We start from the raw sequence: 27,620 nt of genomic DNA, 5'->3' as shown, positions 1-27,620 counted from the left end.
GACTGCAAGCGCACCAGCCAAAAGAGTGGATACTATTTCTTCACAATGGCACATCAAAATATAGATGTTGTAAGACATAGGTGAAAAGACTTGCTAAGGCCTTCTACGAAGAGCAATATATAGCCATTTAGGTCTGTTTTAAGAAGAGCGGTATGTAGCCTTTCATGCAAAAGTAGCAAAGAGATGTTGTCTTCACTAAATATAGGACTAATTGCCTCTGTCTACATGATAACTTGTAGACTGCCCTGGACTGCCATTCAGTTTTGGAAGAAGTACCTCTTGCATATTTCTTGCAACATCCCTTGGAAATTGTATGTGCCCACTGAACTCAGAAATAGAAGAACCAGGTGATTAAATTCCTCTTAAATTCTATGGAGATTCAATCTTTTTTAGCATTAGGAGAATGGTGTTTAGTGGTCATATATCAGTGTATGTGAACACTCACCTCCAACATTACTTTTATATTTGTCATAGATCTCGCGTACCCTGCGGTAGCGGAATGCCAGTTTTCTCATCCAGTCCACTCCACCCTGGACGCCAACTGATGAGCTGTGATTTGCATTACTTCCTGAGCCGCTGAAGCCATCCGTGGAGAAATTGTAGTTGCTATTTCAGAAAACCAGATCTGTTATATGTGCAACAGCAGCAGGATCACTACAATCTTTTTGGCTGGCTTGCAGACTTCAGCTCTGACAGCACCTAAAAAAGCCCTAGGGAAAGGAACTCTGCACAACTAACATTACACCACTGACAGTGGAGACTGCCTTCTCTGAACAATGAACTCTAATATCCAACTACACTTGCTGCTGATTCTAAACAGTTCAGAGTCTCTTAAAGTGTATTGAAACGTATTGACTCAACTCCTCTTTCACACCTTCCGCTACAAAACCTTCCTTTGCTCTTTGACTACTCACTTCTCTGCAATACAAAACATTGTTCCCATTAACCTCTCTCTCATCCTATAGTGATAAATTCCAGCATTACACTTCAAAGATAATATGTGCTTCTCTGGAGAGCACAGCTGCAGCTCCACAAGCAGATGAGCTGATTCACCAGCTCATGGCTGCAGCAAGCTCCAGCACGTTCCCTTTGCCCGACATTTTTTTCTCCCCCATAGATGGTGATTCTCAGACCTTTCCATGAGCCAGTTCAACTCACTAACACAGCAGAAAACCACCTCCCCCTTCCCGCCCTGATAGGATACACAGTCAGCTCACACAGGATCAACCAAAACATGAGCTGATTCAAGTAGGCAGTAGTAACTCATAGGGTCTTGGCAGGGGTAGGGGTCATTTAGCAACAGTGAGCTCTTCAATTGGCTTATCCTGTCTTTTAGGACAGTCCCAAATATCATTCTGTATCCCCCTTTGTAATGAAAATCTTTCCCAATACATATACAAGGGCATGTGTTTTTACATCACTGCTTCCTGAAAGATCCACTTTATATTTTTATTGTTTATTTTTGAACATCAGATTTTGTTTTTAAACCTTTTGGCCTGCAATTTACTCTTGTTACATGGCAATGTTTTGGTAAAGTTCTGTAAAAGTGAAAAATAAAATCATCTAGGCTCTAGGTTATGCTCAGGTTGTGTACCTGAGAATGTTGCTGTTTTTCTTCAAGGACTGAGTAGGTGGTCCATGCTCAATGTACACAAATGCCACTATAAACACTGCCACCGTCATCCTACAGATCTTTTGGTGAAACTTCATACTTTGACTGCATTAAGTAAACACTGTCATGGGCCTTGCCTACCTCTTGGAGCCCCCAAATATCCCAAACCTTGTTTTTGTCAACAATGGCATTTAAAGATTTCAACAGCATAAATACCAGAGGGACATCACCAAACAGCTGTCTCCCTCATTTTAAAGCAAAGCCATTCTCATTTTGTCTTAATACTGTCTCAAAGACAAACACAAAGCTGGGATGAAAAGTTCACCTTTAAAGTGAAGCTCGAAAACCACAGGAAGAAAATATGAGGCAATAAGCTCTATACAGACTTGCACAAGCAATTTCTTTGGGCTGGTGCATGACAGATCACCTACAAACATACGAGCATAGTTAGTGTAAAGTGACAACTTCTCACTTGTCACCTACTTTTGAGGCCGCTACATTTCTACGGACTTTCAGACACCTCTCCCTTCCCTGGTCAGGGTGTGGGGGGGCAATTGCTTCGACATTAATGAAGAACTAAACTAGGTGGCACAACATAAAGTATGTGCCTCTTGTGTCCAGGTACAGTGTCCCAAGAAAGCTAATCCCATGTGCCCCTAGCTGACGTCAGTGTGGGTAAATCAAAATCTCTAATAGCCTATCTATGCCTCTGAATTAACCTATCTTGCAGGCAGACCTTTTGCCCACTAAAAGATTCTGCGCAGTATCTGCAAGGCGGCAGGAGACAGACTGCAGGGAGACTTCTAAAGGTCAAGATCACTAAGTTTGGAGTGTTGGTCCATCTATGTCATCATTGAGCACACAGATAATGTTTGACAGTGGACAATATAATTCACATTATAATTCCAAAAGTCTTAACCTTTTGTAGGTTTTGAAAGAAAAACTATTCAGCAAGCCAACTTTGCTTGCCAAGTTGTATCCCCTGCACAATGTTAACACTCATTCCCTAACCACATTCTAGTTTAGTTTGTTTTGAAATTGCCCCCCAAAAGCAGATTATATCAGCTATATATTTCACACATTCCTCAGTACGCCACCTTAAATCTTGGCCATTGTCATCAGATGCCACATCATCTATGTGTACCTGGTCACACTCCTGTTTAAGAAAAAAAAAAAAGAGAGAGAAAGAAAAAGAAAGCCACACTTGTAATCCAGAAACACAGTGAAACTTACAGCTTAAAAAAGTGTGATATATTAAAAAAAAAATCCCTTCATGCTTCCCAACAGGAAAAAACTATGCCATACTGCCTCCACAAACCTATGGATAGCTTCCGTTACCTTTGTTTTCCAATACTACATTTTACTTCTCAGCACCTGCAGGTCCTTCTCAAGACCATGATTTGAATTACCAGAAATGTCTGAAAAAAGCACATTTCTATGACATTTCGATTTGTCTGCAAAAAAGAAAACTCAACACCTGATAAATCAGGCTGCACTCAAAGCTCACTTGTCATTTGAAGCCCCTTTTGCCATTTCACATAAAGAAACCAAAACCAAAACATCTCCAAACCACATTATCTGGTGAAGTGTTGATACACCACTTCATTGATACAAAAGTCAGTTCCATTACCAGAGAGCCAAAGCACAAATCTTGGAGTGAAATATCAGTGTGGCACTGCCAAGACCCTGGTGCTTCATACAGCTGACTTAAGACAGAGATAAACTGCAAATGCTTTAGAACCAGGAGTAAGTCTTCCCCATCTCAAAAATGTCCTACTGCTGCTAGTACCAACACCAACAATAATGAGTGATGAATGCATAGCTAATGTGTCACTGACTGCTTTTCCAGCACAAAAAAATGCATTTTGGTTTTTTTTTTTGCTGAGGCAAGTATATGACTTCCATTGCCACCTTTGTAAAGTTCACAGCTGCAAATGGCCACAGAAGATGCAAAATTGAAATGAAAAATTCGTTTAAGTTTTCTTCTGCATTAATAAAAGCATCTTGTCTTTTCCCAGCATTTGCACAGCAATGAACCTACTCTTAATGGTTCACTGTCCATATTCTGCTTGAGACTAAGCCTGTGAATTCTGTAAGTTAGGTTCATGTGTCCATATTGTTGGACTTGAATATCAAGTAAGACACAGGAGTCAGGAAATCTGCTTTCTGCACTATGGATACAGCTGCACTGCTTTGGGACTACATGTTTTCCTGCGCCTTTGAGCATTCCTCACTTTCCTGTCTGAAGGGAGTGATGTTGTGCAGCTTGTGTAAGGTTTTCCACTATCAGGAACTTTACTGACTTTGCCAGTGAATTCTGCTTTGTCAGACAAGATTTTGTCCTGTGCTGGCTCAAAACTATCACATCATTATCTTACAGATGCTCTCAGTTTGCCAGCTAACGCTATCTAGGTATTGTCCCTGGTTTACCATTACCAGATACAATCTACAGCCTTATTTATAACATATTTAGGACATTCACCCTTCAGCCCACTGGAACACAGACTGTTTCTGATGATATTGCTTGGCTGTTGGGAAATACAGTAGTAAATGAATTACCACAGAATCACAGAACAGTTATGGTTGGAAGGGACCTTTAGAGATCACCTAGTCCAATCCCCCTGCTCAAGCAGGGTCACCTAGAGCAGGTTGCCCAGGATTGTGTCCAGACGGCTTTTGAACGTCTCCACGGATGGATATTCCACAGCCTCTCTGGGAAACCTGTCCCAGTGCTCAGTCACCCTTGCAATAAAAAGGTTTTCCCTTCTGCTCGGACAGAACTTCCTGTGTTTCACTTTGTGCCTGTTGCCTCTTGTACTGTCACTGGGACCACTGAGAAGACTCTGGCTCCATCCTCTCTATGCCCTCCCTTCAGGTATTTAAATACACTGATAAGATCCCCCCTCAGTTGTCTCTTCTCCAGGCTAAACAGGCCCAGCTCTCTCAGCCTTTCCTCACATGAGAGATGCTCCAGTCCCTTCATCATCTTAGGAGCCCTTTGCTGGACTCACTGCTGTAGCTCCATCTCTCTCTCGTCCTGGGAAGTCCAGAACTGGACACAAGTCTCCAGGTGTGGCCTCATCAGGGCTGAGGTGGGAGGCTTGAGAGGGCAAGGGTCACCCCTTAACCTGCTGGCAATGCTCTTCCTAATGCAGGCCACGATACCATTGGCCTTCTTGGCCACAAGGGCACAGTGGTGGCTCATGGTCAACTTGGTGTCCACCAGGACCCCCAGCTCCTTCTCTGCGCAGCTGCTTTCCAGGCCATTGGCTCCCAGCTTGCACTGGTGCATGGGGTTATTCCTCCCTAGGTGCAGGACTCTGCACTTCCCTTCATTGAACTTTGTGAGGTTCCTCTCTGCCCATCTCTCCAGCTGGTTGAGGTCCCTCTGAATGGCAGCACAGCCCCTTGTGTATCAGCCACTCCTCCTGGTTTTGTATCATCAGCAAACTTGCTGAGGGGGCACCACATCCCATCATCCACATCAGAGATGAATAAGTTGAACAGGATTGGACCCAGTACTGACCCCTGGGAGACACTGCTAACTACAGGCCTCCAACTAGACTTTGGGCCACTGATCACAACCCTCTGAGCTCTGCCATTCAGACAGTTTTCAGTCTCCCTGACTGTCTGCTCATCTAGCCCATACTTCCTCAGCTTGCCTTTGAGGGTGTCATGGGAGACCGCATCGAGAGAGTTACTGAAGTCAAGGTAGACAACATCCACTGCTCTCCCCTCATCTACCCAGCCAGTCATTCCATCGTAGAAAGCTGTCAGGTTGGTTAAGCATGATTTCCCTTTTGTGAATCCATGCTGACTACTCCTGATCACCTTAGTGTGTACAATGTGCTTTTTGGTGGAAGTGCATCTTTCAGAGTTGTTACATGGTCAACATAACCTACACTGTCTGAGTGTCAGAAACTTGGTTTTGTTCCTGGCTTTGCCAAAGCCCTGAGAATTGACATATTCAAGGTCACCCTCTTCTCTACATCTCAGGTCTCCAATTCAAAGTAGGGTCAGTGAAAGCGAAGTGCTTTCCAGTCCAGAAGGAAACCCTAATGTATCCACTCTTGTTACTCCTACAGGTACAAGTAGAAACCTGTAAGAAAGGTAAGAGATTTCATGACCCTAGAAGTCTCCAGGATGCTATCGCTATGCCTCATGTTTTGGATAACAAACAATATCTCTGTGATCTGGCTGTGCACAGAACCTCTTCAGTTTTGAGAGATACTGTTCAGTTTCATCCCTAAGTGACTGAAGCACATCTACCCTCACAAACCATGCAGTGTAACTCTAATAGGTAATGTGGATGTTTTGCCTTTCAAAACCATATGCCACGTACCTCCAAGTCATTGAAAAACAAGTGAGTATCAGCTACTTCAAAAATCATCTCCTCCATGGACAGACCTGAGCCAATCACTAGAGTTGGATCCTGCCACAAAAAAAAGAAAAAAAAGAGAGAGAAAGAGAGAGAGAGAAAAATGTAAATTCACCTTGGTTACAGGCTAAAAGTAAATTGTAATTAAGTTTTGATCAATTAAGTTCATAGAGCTTTCACTGCATATGGTATAATTCCATCTGCTGTCATTCAGTGGTGCAAACTGTAATCTTCCTAAAGTTTCAAGCAACTGAATCAAAAAATCCACATTCTGGTAATATATTGACCCAAAAACATAACAAAATATTTCAGTACTGCATGGCAGGGACTGATGCACTTTCAGGAGCAACACATACAAAATATTAGAAATTCCTCAATAAATTTCAGAGAAGAAAATAATGCTTCCTTTCACTATGCTTTATGACCTCATTAATTCACAAAGATGATAAAGATAGTTTGAAATTTTAAGACTTGTATTATTAGGGTGGATGTGTTTACAATATTCATATCCTAGTTCTGTATAAACCCAAATTTAGTATTTTCCCCCTCCCCAGATGGGCAACAAGTTAAAAGCACCACTATACACATTTAAACCAAAATATAATTTTCTATTCCTTTTCCTAAGATTATTTACTTCTGCAGGGCAGATAGGATTTTTTTCTTCCACAGAAAAGACAATATTACCTTGCCATACTTCTGAGCGTACGACCCTGTGAGAAGTGAATGGAAGATTATGATGGTCTCATCCAAGTCCCACAGAAACACTCGCTGAGTAGAGAATAAAAGCAAGTTAGAGTTGAGCTATTCCAAGCACTAAGCTACAGTGAAGGAGCCAGTTTTGGGATTCATTTTGTGGTGAGTTGCAGCATGCTTCTGACAGATATGAACAACAGTATTTACCCCACAGGTTAAATACATTATTAATTAAACACTTTCTGTAAAACACTGTGGTTCATATATTGCTATAGTGTAACTATACACTCAGAGTAAAACTCTCTTCATCAAACTTTCTCAAAAGCTTCTCTTGCTTTTACTGTTATAAAAGCAAAAACCTAGAATGTTAATGAACTTTAGAGTCCTGGTAGGGTAAAAGTTCACTGTCTGGGTGAAAGAGGAAGGCAGCTTACCAGCTTGTGAACGCTGTGATCTAGGGACCATCAGCTAAATGACCCCAGTGTTTATCAGAGATTCCTTTGTTAAGATAAATTAGGGGGATTGGCTGTTGTGACAGATAGTTTCAATACAGAAGGACTTTGATAAACTTGAGAAATGGGCCAACAGACTCTACAAGAAGTTTAGTAAGTGCAAAGCTCTGCATGTGGGGTAGAATAACCCCTTGTATCAGGCCAGGCTGGAAGCTGGAGGTTACAGTACTTACCAGTTACAATACCAGCCCACAGTGCACTCTCACGGTGAATAAGGTGAACTGCAAGCTAGAGTATATTAAGAGAAGTATGGCCAGCTGATGCAAGGAAGTCCCACCCTACTTGTCACTGGGAAAGCCACTCATGGAATACTGCGTCCAGTATTGGATCCCCAGTTCAAGAGAGATGTGAGAAAACTGGAGAGGAGCCAGCGAAGGGCTGCCAAGATGGTCAGCAGCCTGGGGCCTACTGGAGAGGCTGAGGGAGCTGGGACGGTCTATCTTGGCAAAAAGGAGATTAAGGGTGATCTAATAGCACCCCACAATTACTTGAAGGGGAACCACAGAGATGATGGAGCCAAATTCTTATCAATAGTGACAGATTATATAAGGGGAAAGTTGCAGCTTGGGCGATTCAGGTCAGCGAAAGAAAATCTTCCCCAGATGAGTGTGGTAGCCCTGGGACAGATCACTAGAGAGGTGGAAGGTCTTCAAGCTTGGAGGTTCTCAAGACTGAGCTAGACAAAGCCATGGCCACCCTGTTCTAGGGCTGTCCCTGTCCTGAGCGGAAAAAGCAGGACCAGAGACCTCCAGACATCTCTCTCACTGACACTGCTATGATTTTAAAAAGCACTTAAGTGATGCTTGTTAAGGACCACTGAAGAACTCCCTTCAGCTCGCTCTCAGATAACATGATCAGGGGAGTTTCCCAAATTATCCTCTTCCATTTCCCACCAGAAGGAAAGAGGGGAGGACTTGTACTGCCACACTACTCTGCAATGCTAACCTGTAGAAAACAAGACTGTCACTTACCTCCAATTCACTGTCCTGTGAGGAGGAGGTGTCTGCTTTCCGCTTCCCCCTGTTCTTCCCAGGGATGTTTTTTCTTGTCTGCTCATCTAAGTCTTTACTTGCTGTTGCTTTTGACAACGAGGGACTTGTGGATGCATCTCCTGGAAGAAAGAATTTGCACAGTTCTCATCCTCTCATGTCTCAAAACAAACACCAACACAATGCTTACAGCGTTTGGCCACAAACCTCCTTTGCTGGACATGTTACCTTGCTTCATTGAAGCAACAGAATTTGAACCTTTATTAGAACATAGAACATGATTTGTTTGCCCCATTATTTTGAAACAGATCTGTCTCCTCAGTTAAGTCCCTGCCAGTTCAGAGCTACTTACTGCATCCTGCCTGTGGTACAAGGCCAAAGACAGAGCTCCCTGCAACCACCTAAGGCCTGTAATCCCTTAGACATCTCACTACCCTGGAGCTGCTTTATTTTTCTATTTTTCCTTTTGTTTTTTTTAATACTTCCTGAGAGAGCATCAAAACACCTCAATCTAGAATCAGAGAACAAAAGAAATAGTTAATAATGTCTTTCCTTCCCAGATTTCCTGGGCTAGTCAAACACCTTTTCTGAGTCCATCAACCCTCTATAACGTGCTATTTTCAACTCAACATACACTGCTCACTCCCGTTTCACTGTAAAACAGCTTTTGATTAACATTTAAACAACAGCCAGTGAGTGAAGTTATCTGGAGTGTATTGATCATACACAAATTACAGCATGGTGACTGTGACTCAGACACTTCATACTACAGCTACTTTGCCCTATCCAAAAGATGGGGAAGAGTAACAGGAATGTACTTAGCATAGGAGATGCAGTCTTGGCCAAACACCATGGCCATTACTGGGATAGGCACACATTATATAGCCTATTCTGCTATGGGTAAGAAGCTGAGTCTACACGTTTAGCCACTCATTAAATCTTCTGTCACAACAGAGAAGACAGACTGATGTGACAATAAAGAAACTCAACATCCTTGATGAGGAGCTGACATGGCAGCCAGCCTTCCATGTAGGCTACACTAGAACAGTTTGCCAAAACACACTTAAATGGATCATTTATAGGCAGAAAGTCCCTTTTTGGCATCCAGCAGTAGAGCACGTCTAAGACGTTGCGGTTGCTCCTTGGCCCTGGAAATGGGTATCTTGATCGGCAAGGAGGATAGGCAAGATCTGGACACCTTCTACCTCAAGGGAATGGAGGGCTCAGGCCCTCTGGGGGGCTACAGGAGTGTGCCACAGCTCTTTTAGGAACCTGGGGAGAAGGAATTGTTTCCAAGCTCTACCAGCCAGGAAGAAAAAGCCCAGTCAGAAAGAGCTAGTGGATTGCCCAGTACTTCTGTCCAGCCAGCGCTCTCAGCACAGTGTCAGAAAAACCCTCTGGTGCTAGCATCTGTATTCTTTCTTTGCAGGGAAAAAAAAAACACCCAGTGCTTATAGAAGTGTCAATTATTGATGTAGAAGAGCTCCAGCACTAGGAATGTGGGCCTAGTGAGGTCAAACTGTTAATTATTACTATGGGTAAAACCAGGCATCTGCAGGCACTTTGTTCTGAGATGGAGACCAGCAGCTTTCCCAAAAGGCAATTTTGCAGGTGGAGCTCTCCTTTTCTATGCAGAGAGGGCTGAATGCACTCAAAACCTGACATTTGCTGACAATATGGACTTTGCCAAGGCAACACCAGATATCTGGAGTGCAGGTCAGACAACAGGGATCTGCCTCTAACAAGCAGTGTGCAGACAGAATCAGCTTTCAGAGACAAGCCCTGAAAACAACAAAGACAGACCATATTCAGAGGAAGTCGCTCAGCACAGAGCAGGTGGGCTCAGAATCCAGAAAACACTGTAGGAGTTAAAGGAATTAAGAAAATAAAGACACTGGGATAAGCCGAGAAGAAGGCAATATTCACATATAACTGTCCAGCTTTGGGGTCACTCTTTGTTTTCTCTGGGCAGTCAAAAAAAACAAGGACACACTAAATACTCATGCATCAGCCACAGGGGAATAGGTGAGTTAAGACACAGAAGACACTGTTTCTTAGTGCCTTTAGTACATAAACATTTGTAGCACAGAAGGATGTATGGATATCACTTCCAGAAAAAAACAGATTGTTGTTGAAGATCTAATTGTAACCACTATTGTTCTTTAAAACTCCTGAAACAACAGAATGGAAAACTTCCAACAAGCACCAGAAGTTGGCGGCGGGCACGCCTCCCTAAGGCATTCAGAGCCTATGGTATGTCTCTCCTGAGTCACAGTATTATAAGACTTCCAATAAATAGACTTGGCTGCCCTATTGTAACACCCTGAACGTCAATGAGACAACTGCGACAGTGGAAAGCAAGTGTCCCATCCAGGCCAGCAGGCAAAGGTGTTCTAATCACAGTTCTGAACAAAGTTTTCCCCGTGTCTGCACACTGTACTCTACATCACAGGTATTTGCAGCCACCCTGCTAAAGATGAAACCATTACCAGAGGAATGTCTCTGCACCGTCCGCGTAGGCACCATGGCATTTGGTTTTTCAGTTGGATACGTAGTTGTTGCTAATGCAGTACTGTCCGTGTTGCTGTCTGCTGGTGTTACGACTCCGAAGCCAGAACTTGGGTAACATGGCTGGTACTGACTTTGGCCAAGGATTGTGTATGTAGGATACTCCTATTGGGAGAAAAGATCAGTTACAATAGGACATTTCTTTCAGAAAACATTTTATGTTAAGATGACTTTTATGCTATAATATGTCTGTCAAAGAGAAACACCCGCAAAAGAATACTAACTTTATGCTATTTCTTTCCACACATGCAAAAAATCCCCCAAAGGGGAGGAGAGCTGATGTTACACAAACACCTAAAGCAATTATTTACATGGCTTCAGCACGAAGATGCCATAGAAAAATGGGTATTGCTTTCCCAACGGCCTCCACAGAGGCAGGTTCTGCCTACAGGAGCCCAGGAATCACAAGGCTTTTCCTCTACATCCAGTTCCTTCAAAAATGAATTCCTAATTTGAATTATTTTCCTATATGCTGATATGAAAGTAAGAGGGAAGTACTGAGTGGCTCCCAAGGCATCAGCCCACTCTTAGTCTGCTGTTGCTGTCTTCAGAAATGTACAGCTTTGTCTTGTGTTTTAGTTTCCAATACCAGATATACTGACAGGGCAGTGATAGAGAGTAGCACTGGCTCAGAGTGCAATCTAGGCCATGGATACAGGATAAACAGCCTCTACTCATGTCATAACTTCAGAAAGCAATTATTTTGCATGCCGTGATTAAAACTTTCCATTTATGAAGACTGTTCACTCATTTAGAAGATCAGTGAGATCAGTTAGGGCACCTGAATTCAAGCTGTGCTTAAAGATCTTCCTATCTGCTACTGACTGTAAAGAAAACAGCCACACTAAAGTGTCACATCACACTCTTCTGACATACTGTGAACTCCTGATTTCTTCAAGGAGCATCCTAGATTTGTGAACATGCACCAGGTATCTCAGTCTGCACTAGCATTCAGGAAAGCTGCTTTCTTTACAACTCTAAGTAAGTTTTATGTTCCTAAAAGAACCTTAAAAAGCAGCAGCATAAATACATAGGGATTTTGCTGCATCCGTTACAGTTTCTGCAGCTCTGCATATCCTCTTTCTTCAAAGCTCAAACATTGAAGCATTCCTTTGTAATTCTATATATCCAGAATGGCAGTTAAACCCTGAATGGAGCAAGAGCAAAGTGCCCTGGATTACCATAACAGATAAGATCATGGACTAAGGAGGAAAAGGGCCTGTCTGCTAGCCACAGGGCTTTTTGAGCATGTTTTATTCTAACATCATCAGAAGGCATCTCCTCCACTTCTTTTTTTTTTTTTTTGTATATAACCAATTTTTATTTTATTGCTGATGGAGAACAAGGGCATTCAAAAAATGTCCACCTATCATCCTGCCTGTAAATATGATTCTAGTAACAGTTCTATTGCTTCCTCTCTAATGTCTCATGCAGCGATCTCAATGTTTTAAGATTCGCCACGCTCAATCCACAGAAAAGGAAACAGCGGCGAAGAGCTGAAGTGAGTTTGGTGTGAAGAGCGAAGAGAAAAGCAGCATGGTCAAAGAGAAAGGCATGAGTAATTTTGCTGACTTGGAATTACATACTAAGCCCTGTAAATCTAGTACCCACTGTGCTCCATTTATAGTGGTGCAAATATTTTGTCTTCTCTTGTTAGTTTTGAATAATGTGTGAATAATGTGTTAAGCAAAAGCTAATTAAATGCTGTATGTAAATATAATCAAGAAGGAAGTTTTACCTGTGAGATGCTGGCTACTGCTGACGTGGAAATATTGACAACAGTTGAGGATGTAGAGACTGGACTGGTATTGGTAGTTGATGCTGTAAAATTAAGAATTACTACATTACACATTTCAAGAAAAGCACCAGAGGTAAGACCAATCCAAGCTGTGAAGTAAGTACTTACTGGGCTTATGTGCAAGCATTTCTGCTCCCAGCAGCACTCTGCTTGTGACAGCCAAAAGAGAGTTGGGGTATATTTTGAAACCAGTTAACAGTTTCCACTGGGCTTACAGGGCAGGTGAGTTGGCACACAGTGATCTTTAAAAACATTATTTTAAAATGTTTCACAAATCTATCTAGAGTTTTTGAAAAGGAAATATTTTCCCCTTCATATCTGATAAGCAGTTGGAGTTTAATTAAAATGGTTTATTTTTATTAAAAGTTTTGAGAAGAAAACAATCACATTCTGATACTTATTTATAAAAGATGAAAATGAATCGGAGTAAATCAATGAAACAAATATGAGTGTGTCTAAATCAGTTCTGATAAAAAAATAAGTTTCTTTCCATTTACGCTGGACTTAGCATATTTAGCCTAATTAGGGCCAAAAATTTAAGGACATACTAAAAACATTTCAAACAAAAATATAAAAAGTGTACTTCTTACTGGAGAAATTAAATATATCTCTCCAAATCCCTATGGGACTACGCTTGGTTTGGGGATGAGAATTTCTGAAATAATTGTTGGGCAAATTATTAAAGAAACATATTTGCTAGTAAGAATTTTAAAATGTTTAATATTCTTTGTATTACTGCATTCAGTTCTTCCAAAACACAGAAGAAGCAGCTACAGCACCTCCTGGGAACAGAAGTCATTTAGCAGAGTTTGTGGTTTTACAGCAACAGGTTTGTTCCATTAAGAATTACTCCACACGGGCTTTCAGGACCCTCAAGAATTAGTGAAAGCAAGTAATGAGACGAGCAGGAACAAAGTCAACATGTACTAAACCAGGTGCCATCAAGAAGTAATTTATTTTGCTAAACCTTCCCCCCCACACCATTAAAAACAAGAATCACTCTTAGATGCTCAGGAAAAGACCTGCAGAAATCTATAGTATCACCTAGTTTACCTCCACCAGAGAAAAGCCCTTATTTGCTGCGAATAACACCCATGCAGAGTTCACCCAAAGACTGAAGAACTCAAGCTTCTGAAGGCTTCAGCCTTCTTCTACCCCAGGGAAGGTGCAAAGGGAGACAGTCCCCACCAGGAACTCTTAGTCAATCTATGTTGTGTTACAGCAATCAAAGATGCTACCTTGTGGAAAGCTCCTGGAAAGAGAAACTGCTCCAAGACATGCCTCACAAAAAAAACAAAAGAAGAAAAAAAGCTTTAAAAGAGGTGTACAGATACATGCCGTTTCCAAGAGGTGGGAAATGTGAAGGGTGGCATCTCTGCAGATGCAGAAATGAAGGCAACTAATTAGCTCCTGGAAATTCCCTCATAAACAGAAACAGCTTGAGGAACATCCAAAACCAGATGGGAGGGAGCTTTGGGGAGAATATTTACAAAAAGGAAAAGAGGTTGCACTGAACAGCAGTAATGGCAATGAAGATACTCGAGTGTCTATAGTGGCTATCCAGCTACTATCAAGCAACAGCTATTTAGAGAGTAAGATACCCATCGCAGATCCACCACAAACAACTGCTAAAGAACAGGGGTTAGTTTCTAAATAAAACTTCCTTCAACTATACCCATTACAGAAACAATTAAGGCTTCTGTTACCTGAAGAAAATGCTACTTCCTAGGTTACTTCGAAGGATAGCTATCCAGAAAAACTCCTTGTTAATGCAGAAGGAATCTGCAGCAAAGCAGGAGGACATGAACTCTCTAGAAGCCAGAATAAGTCTATTTACCTCTTTCAAGATTATCATGGAGATTGAGTGGACAACTCTCACTTACTGTGCTCAGACAGAGGTGGCTGTTCCACGGAGATGGATCACAGAAGTTAAGAAATCACAGAAAGGAAAGCCTCCCAGGTGCTGGGGCTCTGGTAGGAACACAGACCCTTCCCATCTGAACTTCAATATTTATCTTAATTCCAGGCTCATTCCAACATTTGTTTTTTCATTATCCCTTATCTCTACAACTTTACACATCAGATCTTTACAAACAGTTCGCACGACGTGGATTCAGCAATTCTTACTGCACATACGGTCAGGCTCTTTATTTGCGCGTAAGCCAAAAAAAAAAAAAGAAAAAGCAGAAAAATATCTAGCATGTCAGATCCTAGTGCTTCACATCACCTTCTGATATATACCACTGCAGGTGTCACTCGTTCAAGTACAAAAGGCAAAATTCTAAGATACTAAGTACATCTGACCGTTAGTCTGTAGACTATAACATACAGAACATGCACTGAAATACACCTCAGATGGGCCAGTAATACCATATATAACCTTGTACCACTGAATAAGCACCCTCCTATTTTGTTTTGAGAGAAAGCTAATGCTTTAAAGCATTAAGATCTATTTTGTCAGTGCAAGTACGTGGAGATAGCTATATTTAAAAGAAGGTGGTATTTCCAAAGTTGTATTTCTAATGTTGTTACGAATACGAAAAATAAATTAAGGATAAACAATCCGCCAGGCCATTCACCATCACAACGAAGCAAGCTGAGCAAGTATCTCCTGTAATGACAAACCATACGACTTTCATATGAGTGAAAGCTACGCTAAAACCCAGTTATTGCTTAAAAATTGTTCCCCTTTACTTGGCACTCACTAGACTACATCTGGATACAGCATCCAGTTTTCTGCCTCAAGCACAAGAAAAACGTTAATAAACCTGAGCGAGTCTGGCCAAACAGCCACCAAAATGGTCAAGGAGCTGGAGCACATACCCTACGGAGGATTCGCAGGCTGTGTCAGTCTGGAGAAGAGTGAGCCTCGGGGGGACCTAATAGCCTTCCATTGCATATAAGGAAGTTATCTAGAAGATGGAGCCAGGCTCTTTTTGCACATGCACAACAGGAGGAGAGATACGGTTGTCACTTGAAACAGGAAAAGTTCTGACTTGACAAAAGAGAAAGGTTTTCAAAATGAAGACAGTCAAGAACTGGAGGTTGCACAGTGAGGTGGCAAAATCTCCATCTTTGGAAGTTTTGGAGACCCACCCGGATAAAGCCTCACTGAGCAACCTGGTCTGAATTCATTGTCAACTCTTTGAGCAGCAGGTTGAACTAAAGATCTCCTGAAGTCCCTGAATTATTCTATGAAAATATCATACAAGAAATAGACTGGGCATTCCTGAAATGCTTCTTAAAAACTACAGATAAAAAGACAGATTTTCACAATGCATCACCTGAATACAAATGACAAAAATCTAGCCTCAAAAATGTATTGATTTGCATGTATTTGCCATAGGCAACAGTATATCATCATACAGCTAACTGGTATATCTACTCCTAAAAAACTGCTTTGGAATGTGGTGAAATTCAGCACGTGGCCTCTTAGATGTGGCACTTCTTGTGGTGAGAATATTTGTAGGCTAGTTCTGTATTTAGAAATTCACTTTGGAGCAGATCTACCAAGCTGGCAGCCTCACATAACAAGACAAGCAATATATCCTGGTCTGCGCTTGTGCGCGTGTGTGCACGCATGCATATTATAAAAGACCCATCTACCTACAGAAGCAAGCAAAAAAACCCAATCTCCTTGTATCTCCTGACATCATGCTAAAGACCACCAACAGAGAGCTTGACCTGCAAGAGCATTCCCAGTAAAGGCATGCAAGAATACAACATTTAGTCTCCTCTCCCCATCCCCTTTGTTTCACCCTGTTAAGTCCATCAGCATGGCACCAACAAGCCAGCCTGGTGCAGACAGAGGTATGTAACAAATATGAAACCAAGCAATTAAAACACACACATAGAAAAGAGATGAAGCATAACGAAGCATGCACAAACTAAGAAAAAACGTGCAAGCCTCTCTATTTGTGGAATCTGGACTCAATTAGGTGGAGAGAGATGCAGATAAAAAACCATGCCAAGTTACCTTCAATGGGATAAGAATAATGTGCTGGGCTGGGTTGGCTTGTGGTTAACCCTGTAGTGCAGGTAAGCACACTGTGCTGACTTGTAGATGGAGTCTGAATTAAACCACTTTCAGGTTTCATACCTGGCCACAGTGCACCTGAATCAGATAAATTGGACCAGTTATAAACAAATATGCTGGGACCAAAGAGCATGCTGCTTCCTCAGATTAAGATTTTTGCTTGTCACAAAAACAAACAACAAATCACACATGGAAAACATTGTTTAATTTCTGCAATATTCAGTATTGATTGTCAGGCTGCACATAGATTAGAGCTGCTGACAAAATTAGCTGAAAAAGAGAAAATTAAAAACACCAACAAGACCAAATTTCCAAGGCTTTCAGTTAAAAATCCCTTACTGTAACAGTAAGATTCACTGCCACATTGGTGTAAAGGAACTGCTAATCCCCCTGATGCTTGGGCTGAATTGCACAGCTTTGCAAATAACCTCAACTATCACACAGTGAGGTTGAAGTTGGCATCTACTAAAGTCAAGGTCAGCCCTTGAATTCACTGGGCTTGGGTTGAATACTTGGAAACAAGTTAAAAGTCAGTCATTTTCATAGACTGACAACAGGGAGAACGGAGCTAAAAAAAGGAAAAAAAAAATCTAAGCAAAGTTTCCTCCAGGTTTCCTGTCATTCAAACCATTTCAGAAAGCATTTCTAACAACACTAGGCAAAATCACGCATACTGCAGTGGAACTTCAACCCATGTATACAAGGCACATACAAGCAGTGTGGTTTCAGCTCATATGTTGTTTTAACATCTAGTCTAATGCACTTAAGTTGGTAAAAACAGCTGACTAATCTAAAGCGTTGTTCTTCAGATCTCTTCAGGCCTCTGTTTAACTGCTTCTGAACTCCAGTTTTCTAACTTTTGCAATTATAAGTCCTGGGGATCCAGCTAGGGGCTGAAAGTTGATTGTCACTGACAAGATGCTCCAACTTTCTCTGTATTCCCATCCTCCTGGACCAACATCTGTTTATCAGAAGTAGGCAAAACTTCCCTTGGAATGAGATGCTACCCTTAAGAGGTGGTAGAGGAGGAAAACTACTTATACTCTTTCAATACCTGACTGACAGCGTAGAAAAAGCCTCTGAAGACCACTTCTTTATAGGATTTTTGATTCAAAATTATCACCTCAGAGTTTGAAATAGAACTAGCTGTTAAAACTGCTGCAATCCCTATTGCAAAAAGCCTAACTGTTGAGACCGGTCCAGGTTTAATCAGCCGTCAATGTTAAAGGCACTTCTCCCTGGCCTGCTGTCAGAAAGCAGGAATGAGTCAAAAGGATCTACTTAAAAACAAGCTGGAGTGTGCAAAGTGGAGGGATGAAGAACACTGCAAGCTAGACACATAGTTAAGGGCCAGCAAAATAGCCAGACCACTCTCCATCTTAAACCCATCCAACTCAGGAAGAGAAAAAGCAGTACCAAGGCTAAAAAAGCCAACTGCAGCCTTTCACTCGCTATAGGAGGAACAGCCAAGGAGCCTCTCTTACCTAGATGCCAAGGAAGATGCTACAACCACACAAGAGCAGCAATTTCAGGAGTTCCCTCCATGCTGCAGCTTTGGCAGAACTAAGTTCTGCAATGGCTATTTGAGACTGGGCATGTAAACGAATCAAAATGTCACCTGTTAGTCAAACTAAGTCATCTCTCTGTATAACTACCCCAGGGTTTTGAATCTTCAGCTTTAAAGTTACATCTTTGTTACTGTTTCAGATCTCTAAGACCATCCTAATCAGTAAACAAGTGGGAAGAACTCAATTAAGAAAGACTGTACATAAACTGCAGAAACTCCAGAATAAAACATATGGGAAACATGTCCTCTAAAGAGAGCTGAAGGAATTGTATTTATTTAATCTAGAAAGGGAAGTGCCATAATCTTCAAATATGTAAATACTTTTTAGCAAGAACAGTGACCAACATCTCCTTAAGATGTGAAGAAAATGGGCAAGTAGCAGAAACAGCAACGAAATCCGACGACCACAGAATACATGCAAGTGCCTAACTACTGTAACAGTGAGACATAAACCACCACTGAATGCTGTAGAGCAATTATCATAGGGTTTTTTATCACCAGGTCAGACAAAGATGTCAGGGGTGTTAGTAGGGTTGGTTGGACGTGTGCAGGAGCTGACTTAGGTCACACATCAAGGCATTTTTCAGCTCTAGCTTTTCATAGCTGTCTCTTGGTCCTGTCTTGATATATGTGTTCTACTTTCTGTAGAGCAAGTCACTCTTGGCGTGGTGGCACATCCTTCTCTACGGTTCTGCAAGACAGTATTTACAAACTAGCAGCATCTCAAAGATGACGCAAAGAAAGAAGGGGGAATGGATACAAAAGCCCTCCACATTTGAAGGCAGCACCACTGCAGGGAGGCACAAGAATGTCAAAGGACACATGTACGCACATGGAAAGGCCCCGCACAGGATAGAGTAGTTTTTTCTTGAGTTAAATGTAAACCATCCCACCTACAGTGTCTCTAACACCATCTTACAACCACGTTTATAATTTTGTATGTCATTACTCTTATTTTAATGTTACTTTAGTAAATCTTTCCAGACCACAAGTACATCCCGTACATAACAATGTATTAAACAACAACAAAAGGTATTACGGCACAAGAACAAGTGACAAACAGGCAAGAACATAGGACACCTCTTTTCTGAAATCAGTCCCTTGAACTGGGTGGTCTTGAGATAATGGCTGTGTTTGTCAGCTTGCTTGCATTTCATGCATAAAATACATTTGCTTTGTTCCAGTTAGACAGTCTGTAATTCCTTCTCTGGGGTAGAAACACATACCCGGTGGAAAGTCATCCAAATATCTGGAACAGGCCTTCTGAGATTCTGCTAAAAAAATCTGGCCAAGTTGGCCAAGTTCTCACCCACTCAACAGAGATCTTGTGACCAGAACGTTTCATTTGCACCATACATATTCAGTCTTCAACCTTCCACCTGTCAATCAGACAATACAAGACCCATCTTCTCCATAAGATTAAACAGGTATTGCTCCAGAATGATTTCCATTACTAAAAACATAACTTGTAGCATTTTCCAAACACTTCACTTGAGACTAAAAATACAGGTATTTAACAGTAGATCATGACATCTATATCAAGATGTTTCAGTAGCAGATCATATTTCAGAAGATGCTCAACAGACAAAAGTTCCTAATGAAGTCAACAGACAACGCTGATCTCTTCTGCCTAGGTCTTCAGAAGGTACTCTGAATGTAACAACAGAAATTTATAGTTAGCTAAATACCCCCAAATTCCAGAACCTGTGCAAAAAAAAAGAAGTGAACCAAAAACCCAATAGTCTCTAAATTTTTAGACCCTAAGTCTAAAGCGCCTTCTTAAACACCTCGGCCTAACAATTCAATGTAGCATTCCACATATTTATGCAACCTTTTAAAAAACACCACAGCAAAATACCTAAGAACATACAACGAAGCCTTGGAGCACTGTCCACAACAAACTATCCATAAACACCAAATAAATGAAGTAAATGAAATTCAGCCAGTTTTCAGAATATAGAAAGAAACGGTGCAACAAGGCATTGAAAGCAAAGTGTAGATATCCAGGGAAAGAGAAGTACGTTCTAATGACCATAACATGGGGTTGGACGTGGTTTATAGGTAAGAGCAATGTCTTTTATTAGACCAGCTGGCAAAGTTAGAAAATCAGACACATTTTTGGACACTCATCCTTCACCAAGGGTCTGAGGCAGCATCATGACAACACCCAACACTAAGATGGCACCAAAAAAGACAAGGAGCAGAGTGTTTAGAAAGGCAGTGGACAAGCTGCACTTGGCAACCAAAGACTTAGGTATGGACACAGCACTGAACTTCTCTGCACTGATTCAGCTTTCCAGAGAACACCTCTCTTGGGAATAAAGGGGGAGTTCAGAAAGCAAAACTGATAGAGACCTTTGGTTCTCCAAGATACCTAAACACAGAATCAACAAGGTTCCTGCCACTAGAAATCCTGAGGTCATCATCACGGCAGAGGATTTTTTTGTTTGCTTGTTTCTTAATCTCTGAAATGGTAGTCATTTTTGATCATTATTGGTTGGGACTGAGCTAAAAACACAGAAGTAGCAAATACCCTTAGCCATCCAAAGTCCCTTATTTTCCTGAAGAGCCTTGAGTTGCTAATAAAACACCCCAATGCTTAGACCCTGCAAAGCTTTATACTTCGCAGTATACTTTCCACTTTATAGTATTCAAGCTATTAGTGTTAGAACAGTGTTTCTCAGCATTAATATAGGGCAAATGTGATTTGGGAGATACTGTGTGATTAACATCCTGTGTTTCAGCTACTGCAAACCCGTCATTCCGTTCCTAAGGAAAACCACAAGAAAATTCGTTTCCACTAATCCCAGGAGTGTGTGTATATATGTGTATATGTATAGAAAAGACATGCAAGTATATTTTATATGTTGACCTTTCTCAGAAAGCATAACAATTTGTGCCAAATTACTTCAAACAGAATTAGGAATGTAACTCCTGTCTAACAAAACTGAGCTAAGCTGCAACAGCTTTTCACCAATGTCTTTCGGAGATACCATGACAAGTCAATGTTTTGTAATGCACATAAAAGTAGTTACTCTGTCAGTGTAACAACAAGAGCCATAAATGTTGTTTTTATTCAAAGACATCTAGTTCTTTAGCTAAGGAAAGAGTCACGCTTTTACATCCTGAAGTCCTAAGATTTTACCAGTACAAATAAATCGGCAAGAGGCTCTGTTAATTTAGCTGTTCAGTGTTACTACAAACTCCAGAGACAAACATTTCATGGCTACCTCACAGCTGTGTTGCTCTCTAACAACACATGATGTGCTCCACTGTATAATCTGCATGGAAGGACAATACGGTCTCCCCCCCTCAATAGAGCTAGATGCCGTGGGGGGAAACAGCCTCCATCATCACTCATTTTTGAGAAGCAGCAACATTTTTATATATATTCACATATGAAACCAAGCAGGGCAAGTTCAGAAACAAAAAGAGAGGTTAAAATGGCAATTTTTGTTAATCGGTCATATAATTTCATACATTAAAGGATAGTGAATCATGATTTTTTTCCCAGCACCTGAAACTTCAATATAGGAAGTACAAGGAAAGACCAAACAGCTCGTTCACTAGCTAAGGTGTTTCTATCTGCGCTACTCATCCTCAACTCCCTTTCACTCCATGGAGAAAGATGGCAACTATCTCCTACCAAAACAGACCAAAATCCCTGGAGGTGCATCTTTCTCTTCATCCACTATAAAAGGAAGCACAGAGTGAATAGTTCAAACCTTGACATTTAACTTTAGATGCTAAATTAAGACAGCACTCCAATCATTTGCAAAAACTAGAATGGCTAACAGAAGACTCATTTACTAGAGCAACTTAAGCAAACTTTTTTTTGAGTTAACCTTGGAAACATTTTAGCATTGAGATCTACATTCGGTAAAAAGTGAGATGATAAAGTCTTATTCCTGACGAGCAAAAAGGAAAGGAAAAATATCTTCAGCAGAGATGCTGAAGTATGGGGCTTTGTGTGATTTACCTGACAGGGAAACAGCACAAACACAGCTACACAACAACAGAAGAAAATTATGATACCAAGCTAAGAAACATCTGGCAAGCTTCATGGAGAGACACCCGAATTACTGGCCAGCAGAGCAGCTTTGTAAAAAATAACATTTTATAATATGAAGCTCCATCTAGACATGACATGCACTAAACCAGAGCTACTGCCGCTTAAACACACCATTCCCTCATTTCAAACTGATTTATAATTTAAGTCAGGCACACACTGTCCTGTAAGCTCTTTTTTCCAACGCATCTGGAAAGCTTGCTTAATATCTGCAAAGCTTGCTTAACATCTGCTTTTTAATGATACCTGAGACAATAATTGCAGGCACTATGAAGTCTTTGAAAAATTCCTGCTTACCGAAAGGAGGTAGTCCGTAGGTTTGGGTGGTTTGAGGGTAGATGGCATAGGGCTGAGACTGCTGTAGTGCTTGGTACTGAGTCTGACCGGGATAAGGGCTCATTGCTTCCGACACAGGTACAGAAAGGATATGTGCATATGGCCTTATAAAAAAAGGAACAAACGAAAAAAAGAACTATTCACATTATGCAGTTTTCATCCTCCGAGCCAGAAGATACACAAGAAGATTGCTTGAGAAAGATGGAACGATTTGAACTGACATGTGCTCTTAGGGTAATACCTGCTTGTGTGTCCCAATCTCACAGGCTCTTGATGTTTAGATATGCTGTTTCTCCCAGTGAAACTGGGGGAAAACAGCAGGTGCTTATGACTCTCCTCTGTGAGGACAGAATACTACTACTTATTTCAGGACTGTGAAGGCAGAGAAAAAGGAGGAGTAAGGACTCCCCATTTTGACAGGCATGAGCAGTTAGTCTGACTGACTCCTCATGCCTCACATCATCAAATCCTCAAGCTAATACAATTACGTAGTTCAAATGTCAAAAGCGCTGGAACGAATGGAGAGACTATACAGAAGCAAACATGGTGGACTAAGGCCTACTATACCGTGCAATGGGAAGAACTATTAAGATCTCCAAACACGGCGAAGACCAGAGGATCCTATATTCCCCTTATATTCATTTATGTTCAGTTTGTTTATTCACCAAATATTACGGGCAATATTCTACAACATGCTGCTGTGTTGTTAATCATACCTGGGGCTACATGCCTCCTTGTGATCATAATAAAACTCCCACTGAAGCCAAAGGGTTGCTCCTATTAGCTTTAATGTGTCACATTGTTGCCTAGCAGATATTAAAGTGTGATTTACAGCATTAGAGAAATACATAAACATGCAAAACGACTACTTCAGAGAGGTGAGTTACAGAATTTAGTAACAATTGTTCAACTTACTTTGCAGAATACATTTGTGAGGTATAATCATTTGATGACCTTGGAATATAATCAGTGCATGTCATAACTGAAAAAAAGTAGTTTGTATAAGTATACACAAGAAGATTTCAAAAAACAACAAATAATGACAATTGAATATCAGCATACACAGTTCATTTTAAGCAAGACACAGTACTTACAAATGTTTTTAAGTGCCTTGGATATCTTATTTAAGGCAAATTCTCAGAAAATGCACCATTAAAATGGCACAAAAATGCTTTTCTTCCTAATTTGGCAGGTAAATGCTTCAGCCAATACTACTTCTCACTTTGTAACAGTGAGCCTTGTCTTTAGCAGCTGGTACCATCAGCTTCTGTAACTATCCTTACACAGCCCTGATTTTAGCCCTGCCCAAGACCTTGAATATGCTGAAAGTCTTCATGTGCACCCAAACTTAACATTTCACTTCTGTACCATGGAACAGGGTCCAGACCAGAATGTGTGTTTTGCTAGGTTTTCTACTTCCCTTTCCCCAGGCCTGCACACAGGACAGACCTGGCTCAGCATAGGTGATCGCTCTTTGTGATTACACCAGAGCCCTCAGACTCATTTTCTCATGCAAACGGATAATCAGCTTGACGCCTGCTAAAGGAAAGGTGACAGCAGAGAACATGCCTTTTCTACGTACTCTGTACCCAGAGCATGGCTCCGGCAATCTCTCTTTCTTTTGAGGGCTGCAACGGGAAAGGAGCTTGTTCCTTTTACTGGGGTGAGTGGAGGTGGTCAGGCCCAAGCCTCCCACTCTTAGCCACACTGCCTTCCAGGAAGAACCTGTTACATCTTATCTGGAGTCACACCGGCTCTAAACAACACTCCAGTCTAACCTAACCTATATCTACAAAGGCCCCCTTCTCTGTTGTTCTGCTCCCAGCTCAGCAGACTTCATCCTACACGTCAAGTGATGAAAGGCTGAACTGCAGCATGCAGTGTTCAGAGGTTGAACATGGATGACCTCTGAAGAAATCCGACAGTTGCGTGTAATAGGATGTTCCATTTTTCTGTTTAAATAAATCCATGACAATTGCTCTCTGAAACCATTAAGAGAGTCACTAAAGCTGCAAAACCAAGAAAGAAACGTTCAGACTCACCTCACTTCACATTGTCTATGGTTTTTCTATACCCTATATGAGACAGTTCTTAATGACAGCATTCTGGGTTGCAGGTGGAGAGGGGGGTGTTTGAACTATCACGTAAAGAGTTGATATGTCTTAACACAAGAGTTATTTAAAAAAAAAAAAAGAAAAAAAGGGATTCAGAAGAGCTGACCTGATAAATAATCAGCTGTCTATCAAAACTAGGAAAGAAAGGATGTGCAGGACCCCAGCACAGCAACCGGCAACACAGAACCCCTTTGGCATGAGCCATCCCCATAGTGTAGCATGGCACAGTGATCTCCGAGCTAGATGACGTCTGTGACTGAAAGGCTGCATAGTGCATGGATTTATCAGTTGAGATCTACAAGTACTACAACCAAACTCTTAGCAAACCTGGCTGTGCTGCTTACGGACTCATCCTTCTGAAGCCAGCTTGGCTGTGTCTGCACACTGGTAGTACGCCCTGCACACAGATTCAGACCCTGCCTGGCAGTGGATCCAAGCATCTTCATCATTCTCCTTGCATCGCTCCAGGGGCCTGGCTCCCCAGTTAGAAACCCTACAGTAGACTGCAGTCTCCTGTCTCCCTTCTGGAGTGAGTCAACTAATCACCTGCAAGAAGAAGCCTGGATGTGGATGGCAGCATAGTTTGCCTTGGTATCTGCTCCAGATGCCAGCGACATGCTCCACCAAGCCCAGCTTTCACTATTCGGAACAGTCTTGTTATTGCTAACCTTTTTGTAATGTAATCTGAGCGTTAGTTCAGAAATACAAACCACCAGCCACATGCTCCGAACCTCCCGAAAGCTCAATGAACCGCCCCCGCTCTGGTGCTTAGTGTTAACTCACGGTGTGAAGTGCAAGGATATAATGGGAAATGCAAACTGGGAACACTCGGACCTAAAGGCTTACATCGAGCATCTGTTATTCTGACATCCCTCCTGAGGACTTCAAAAACCTAAGTTTTGTAGCACTGTAATATGTATATGTTTATTAAAGAAAGTTTATACGTGAAAGTGTATATGTTTATTAAAGAATAACATTTGCTATTTTAAGTTGTAAACCTATTTCCTGCAACTTTTTTTCTTAATCTTCACTTTAGCTAGTTATAGCCTCCTTCCTATTATTCTTCCTATGAAATACAAAATTTTTTCCCTATCCCCCCAAAAATCGTGAGTTGTCCTCTCTTCATTCTCTTTCTTAAACATATCATGCAGAAAAAACAAAATACTGATTCATTCAAATAGTAATTTAGTAATGGTATTTCTAGAATTCTTCTTTTAGGAAAAGCATATAAAGAATTATGTAATGGTGTATAAAACATGCAATATTACAGTATGCAATTTCTGCAAATTGCAAATGGCTTATCCATTTAGGCAGCAGATTTGGCAGACCAAAATTTCTGGGAACTCCTGTAAGACCACAACAAATTGAAAACACATAACATGTAACTTCCCATTGCTAACTGATCAAGTATTCAGTATTTTAAAATCAGTCATGCTGAACTTATTTACAATTATAAATAACTAAGCTGGCAGAAGTATTCTGCACAGGAATTCAACTTCCATAATAATAACCTCCAGCCCCTCTTTTTCCAGAGCATGCCACCTCTCACATACTATTTATTCTTTTTTATTTTCTGCCTCGGTTTCCCCTCCTTTAACTTTATAACAAACTTCTGCAGTCATTTCAGAGTCTGACATTAAGTATATGGTATATTATTACAAAAGACCCAACCAGTTGTGTAGAGACAATGATTTATGAAAACAGAATTCTCCTGTAATATGCATTATTACTGATCAACTCAACGCTTTTCCTGAAGAAAGATAAAATACAAGGCAGATAAGACATAGCAGCACACAGCAGCAAGTTGGAGGCCAATCATACAAAATATGTAGATGATAGAAAAAGACATTTGCCTACCATCAGCCCACCCAAACACAGGCATTAATGCATCACAGCAAATCTTCATCTTAAAGCTGATGGCTAGGACAGGCTAAGGACTACAAGGAGGAGACAAAGCTTGTGCTTGATGACGCAAAGACCAGTGGCAGAAAACAGAAAAGAGAGCAGGAGCAAAAAGGTTCAGGAGGATACTTACTTTCACTTGACATGGGAAGGTTTGGACCAAGGCTCGAAGATTCGGGTTTCTGATCGCTGACCTCTGTGTTGCTCACATGACTGATAGGATAAAAAAAATTAATTGTTAGCATTATAAACCTTTCCATTAACATCTTTGTGCATCTTAACCCCTGGTTTCAGCCTTCCTAACAGAGGCATAATGACTGTTAACAGAAAAAACCTCTGCACCCTTTCATATTTCACAGCCCGCTGGGCAGAGCTAGTAGTTTGTCATTGCTGCCTGCAGCGGGAAGCACGAACTTCCTTCCCCCTGCCCAGGCGCCGCGTCCTGGTCCCCTGCACCAGCCCAGATGCCCCTCAGGCTCTTCCACCAGAGTTTAACTTGCTAATGTAGCACAGAAACTGTGCGGTTATTTTTGCTGCATTAAGGAATAGAATCAGCTTAGGGAGGGATCCAGCAAGCAGCACACATGGTGGAAAGGATGGGCTATGAGCAGGTACTCCCCCTCTCAGCAGCAATAAGCTATTACATTGGCTCTTTCACCTTGTAGACCCATGGCCTGGGTGTCTATGCTTTATTCTGATGGTCTCAGCAACCTCCTCATGTGAACACGAAAAGCTGTGTCACAGGACTATCAATAAGAAAATTAAAGCCAACAAGGCAATCATAAAAGGAAAAAGCAAATTCATTAAGAAATTATCCTTCATGCCATATATACGGTCAAGGCAAACATTGTCATGTAATTGAAATAGTGCTCTACAAATTCAAAAATAGTCAATTAACCTGAAAACATTTAAGTCCAAAACTGACACCCAGTTCAATGATGTCCAAATACTGGCCTTCAGGGACAAATTCAGCAGTGAGACAGCCTCCCAGCTAGCTTTCAATGCTAGCAACTGAACAAACTTCCGTAACAACTTCTGAGTTTTGC

At 41.3% G+C, this 27,620-nt stretch overlaps 1 protein-coding gene across 6 annotated transcripts in view; it reads right to left on the bottom strand.

Moving 5' to 3' along the window:
• EYA3 (EYA transcriptional coactivator and phosphatase 3) overlaps positions 1-27,620 on the bottom strand; it is a 63,387-nt gene that overhangs the window by 8,936 nt on the left and 26,831 nt on the right. For 3 of the 6 annotated variants that reach the window (XM_064524908.1, XM_064524906.1, XM_064524904.1), the window contains 11 exons: positions 26,708-26,787; positions 23,474-23,540; positions 22,520-22,662; positions 16,527-16,664; positions 12,491-12,573; positions 10,674-10,857; positions 8,167-8,306; positions 6,675-6,758; positions 5,955-6,044; positions 2,710-2,768; positions 446-606 (listed from right to left, as the gene is read on the bottom strand). In XM_064524908.1, coding sequence (XP_064380978.1) covers positions 446-606; positions 2,710-2,768; positions 5,955-6,044; positions 6,675-6,758; positions 8,167-8,306; positions 10,674-10,857; positions 12,491-12,573; positions 16,527-16,664; positions 22,520-22,662; positions 23,474-23,540; positions 26,708-26,787 — 1,229 coding nt within the window. Of the gene's footprint in view, positions 1-445; positions 607-2,709; positions 2,769-5,954; positions 6,045-6,674; positions 6,759-8,166; positions 8,307-10,673; positions 10,858-12,490; positions 12,574-16,526; positions 16,665-22,519; positions 22,695-23,473; positions 23,541-24,999; positions 25,193-26,707; positions 26,788-27,620 lie in introns of those variants that run through there. The other 3 variants (XM_064524909.1, XM_064524905.1, XM_064524910.1) reach the window with 3 other exon arrangements.

Source organism: Dromaius novaehollandiae, chromosome 23 (assembly GCF_036370855.1).
Source record: "Dromaius novaehollandiae isolate bDroNov1 chromosome 23, bDroNov1.hap1, whole genome shotgun sequence".
Classification (NCBI taxonomy): Eukaryota; Metazoa; Chordata; class Aves; order Casuariiformes; family Dromaiidae; genus Dromaius; species Dromaius novaehollandiae.
The sequence above is the reverse complement of the archived record's forward strand: the minus strand, read 5'-3'. Positions and strand labels throughout refer to the sequence as shown.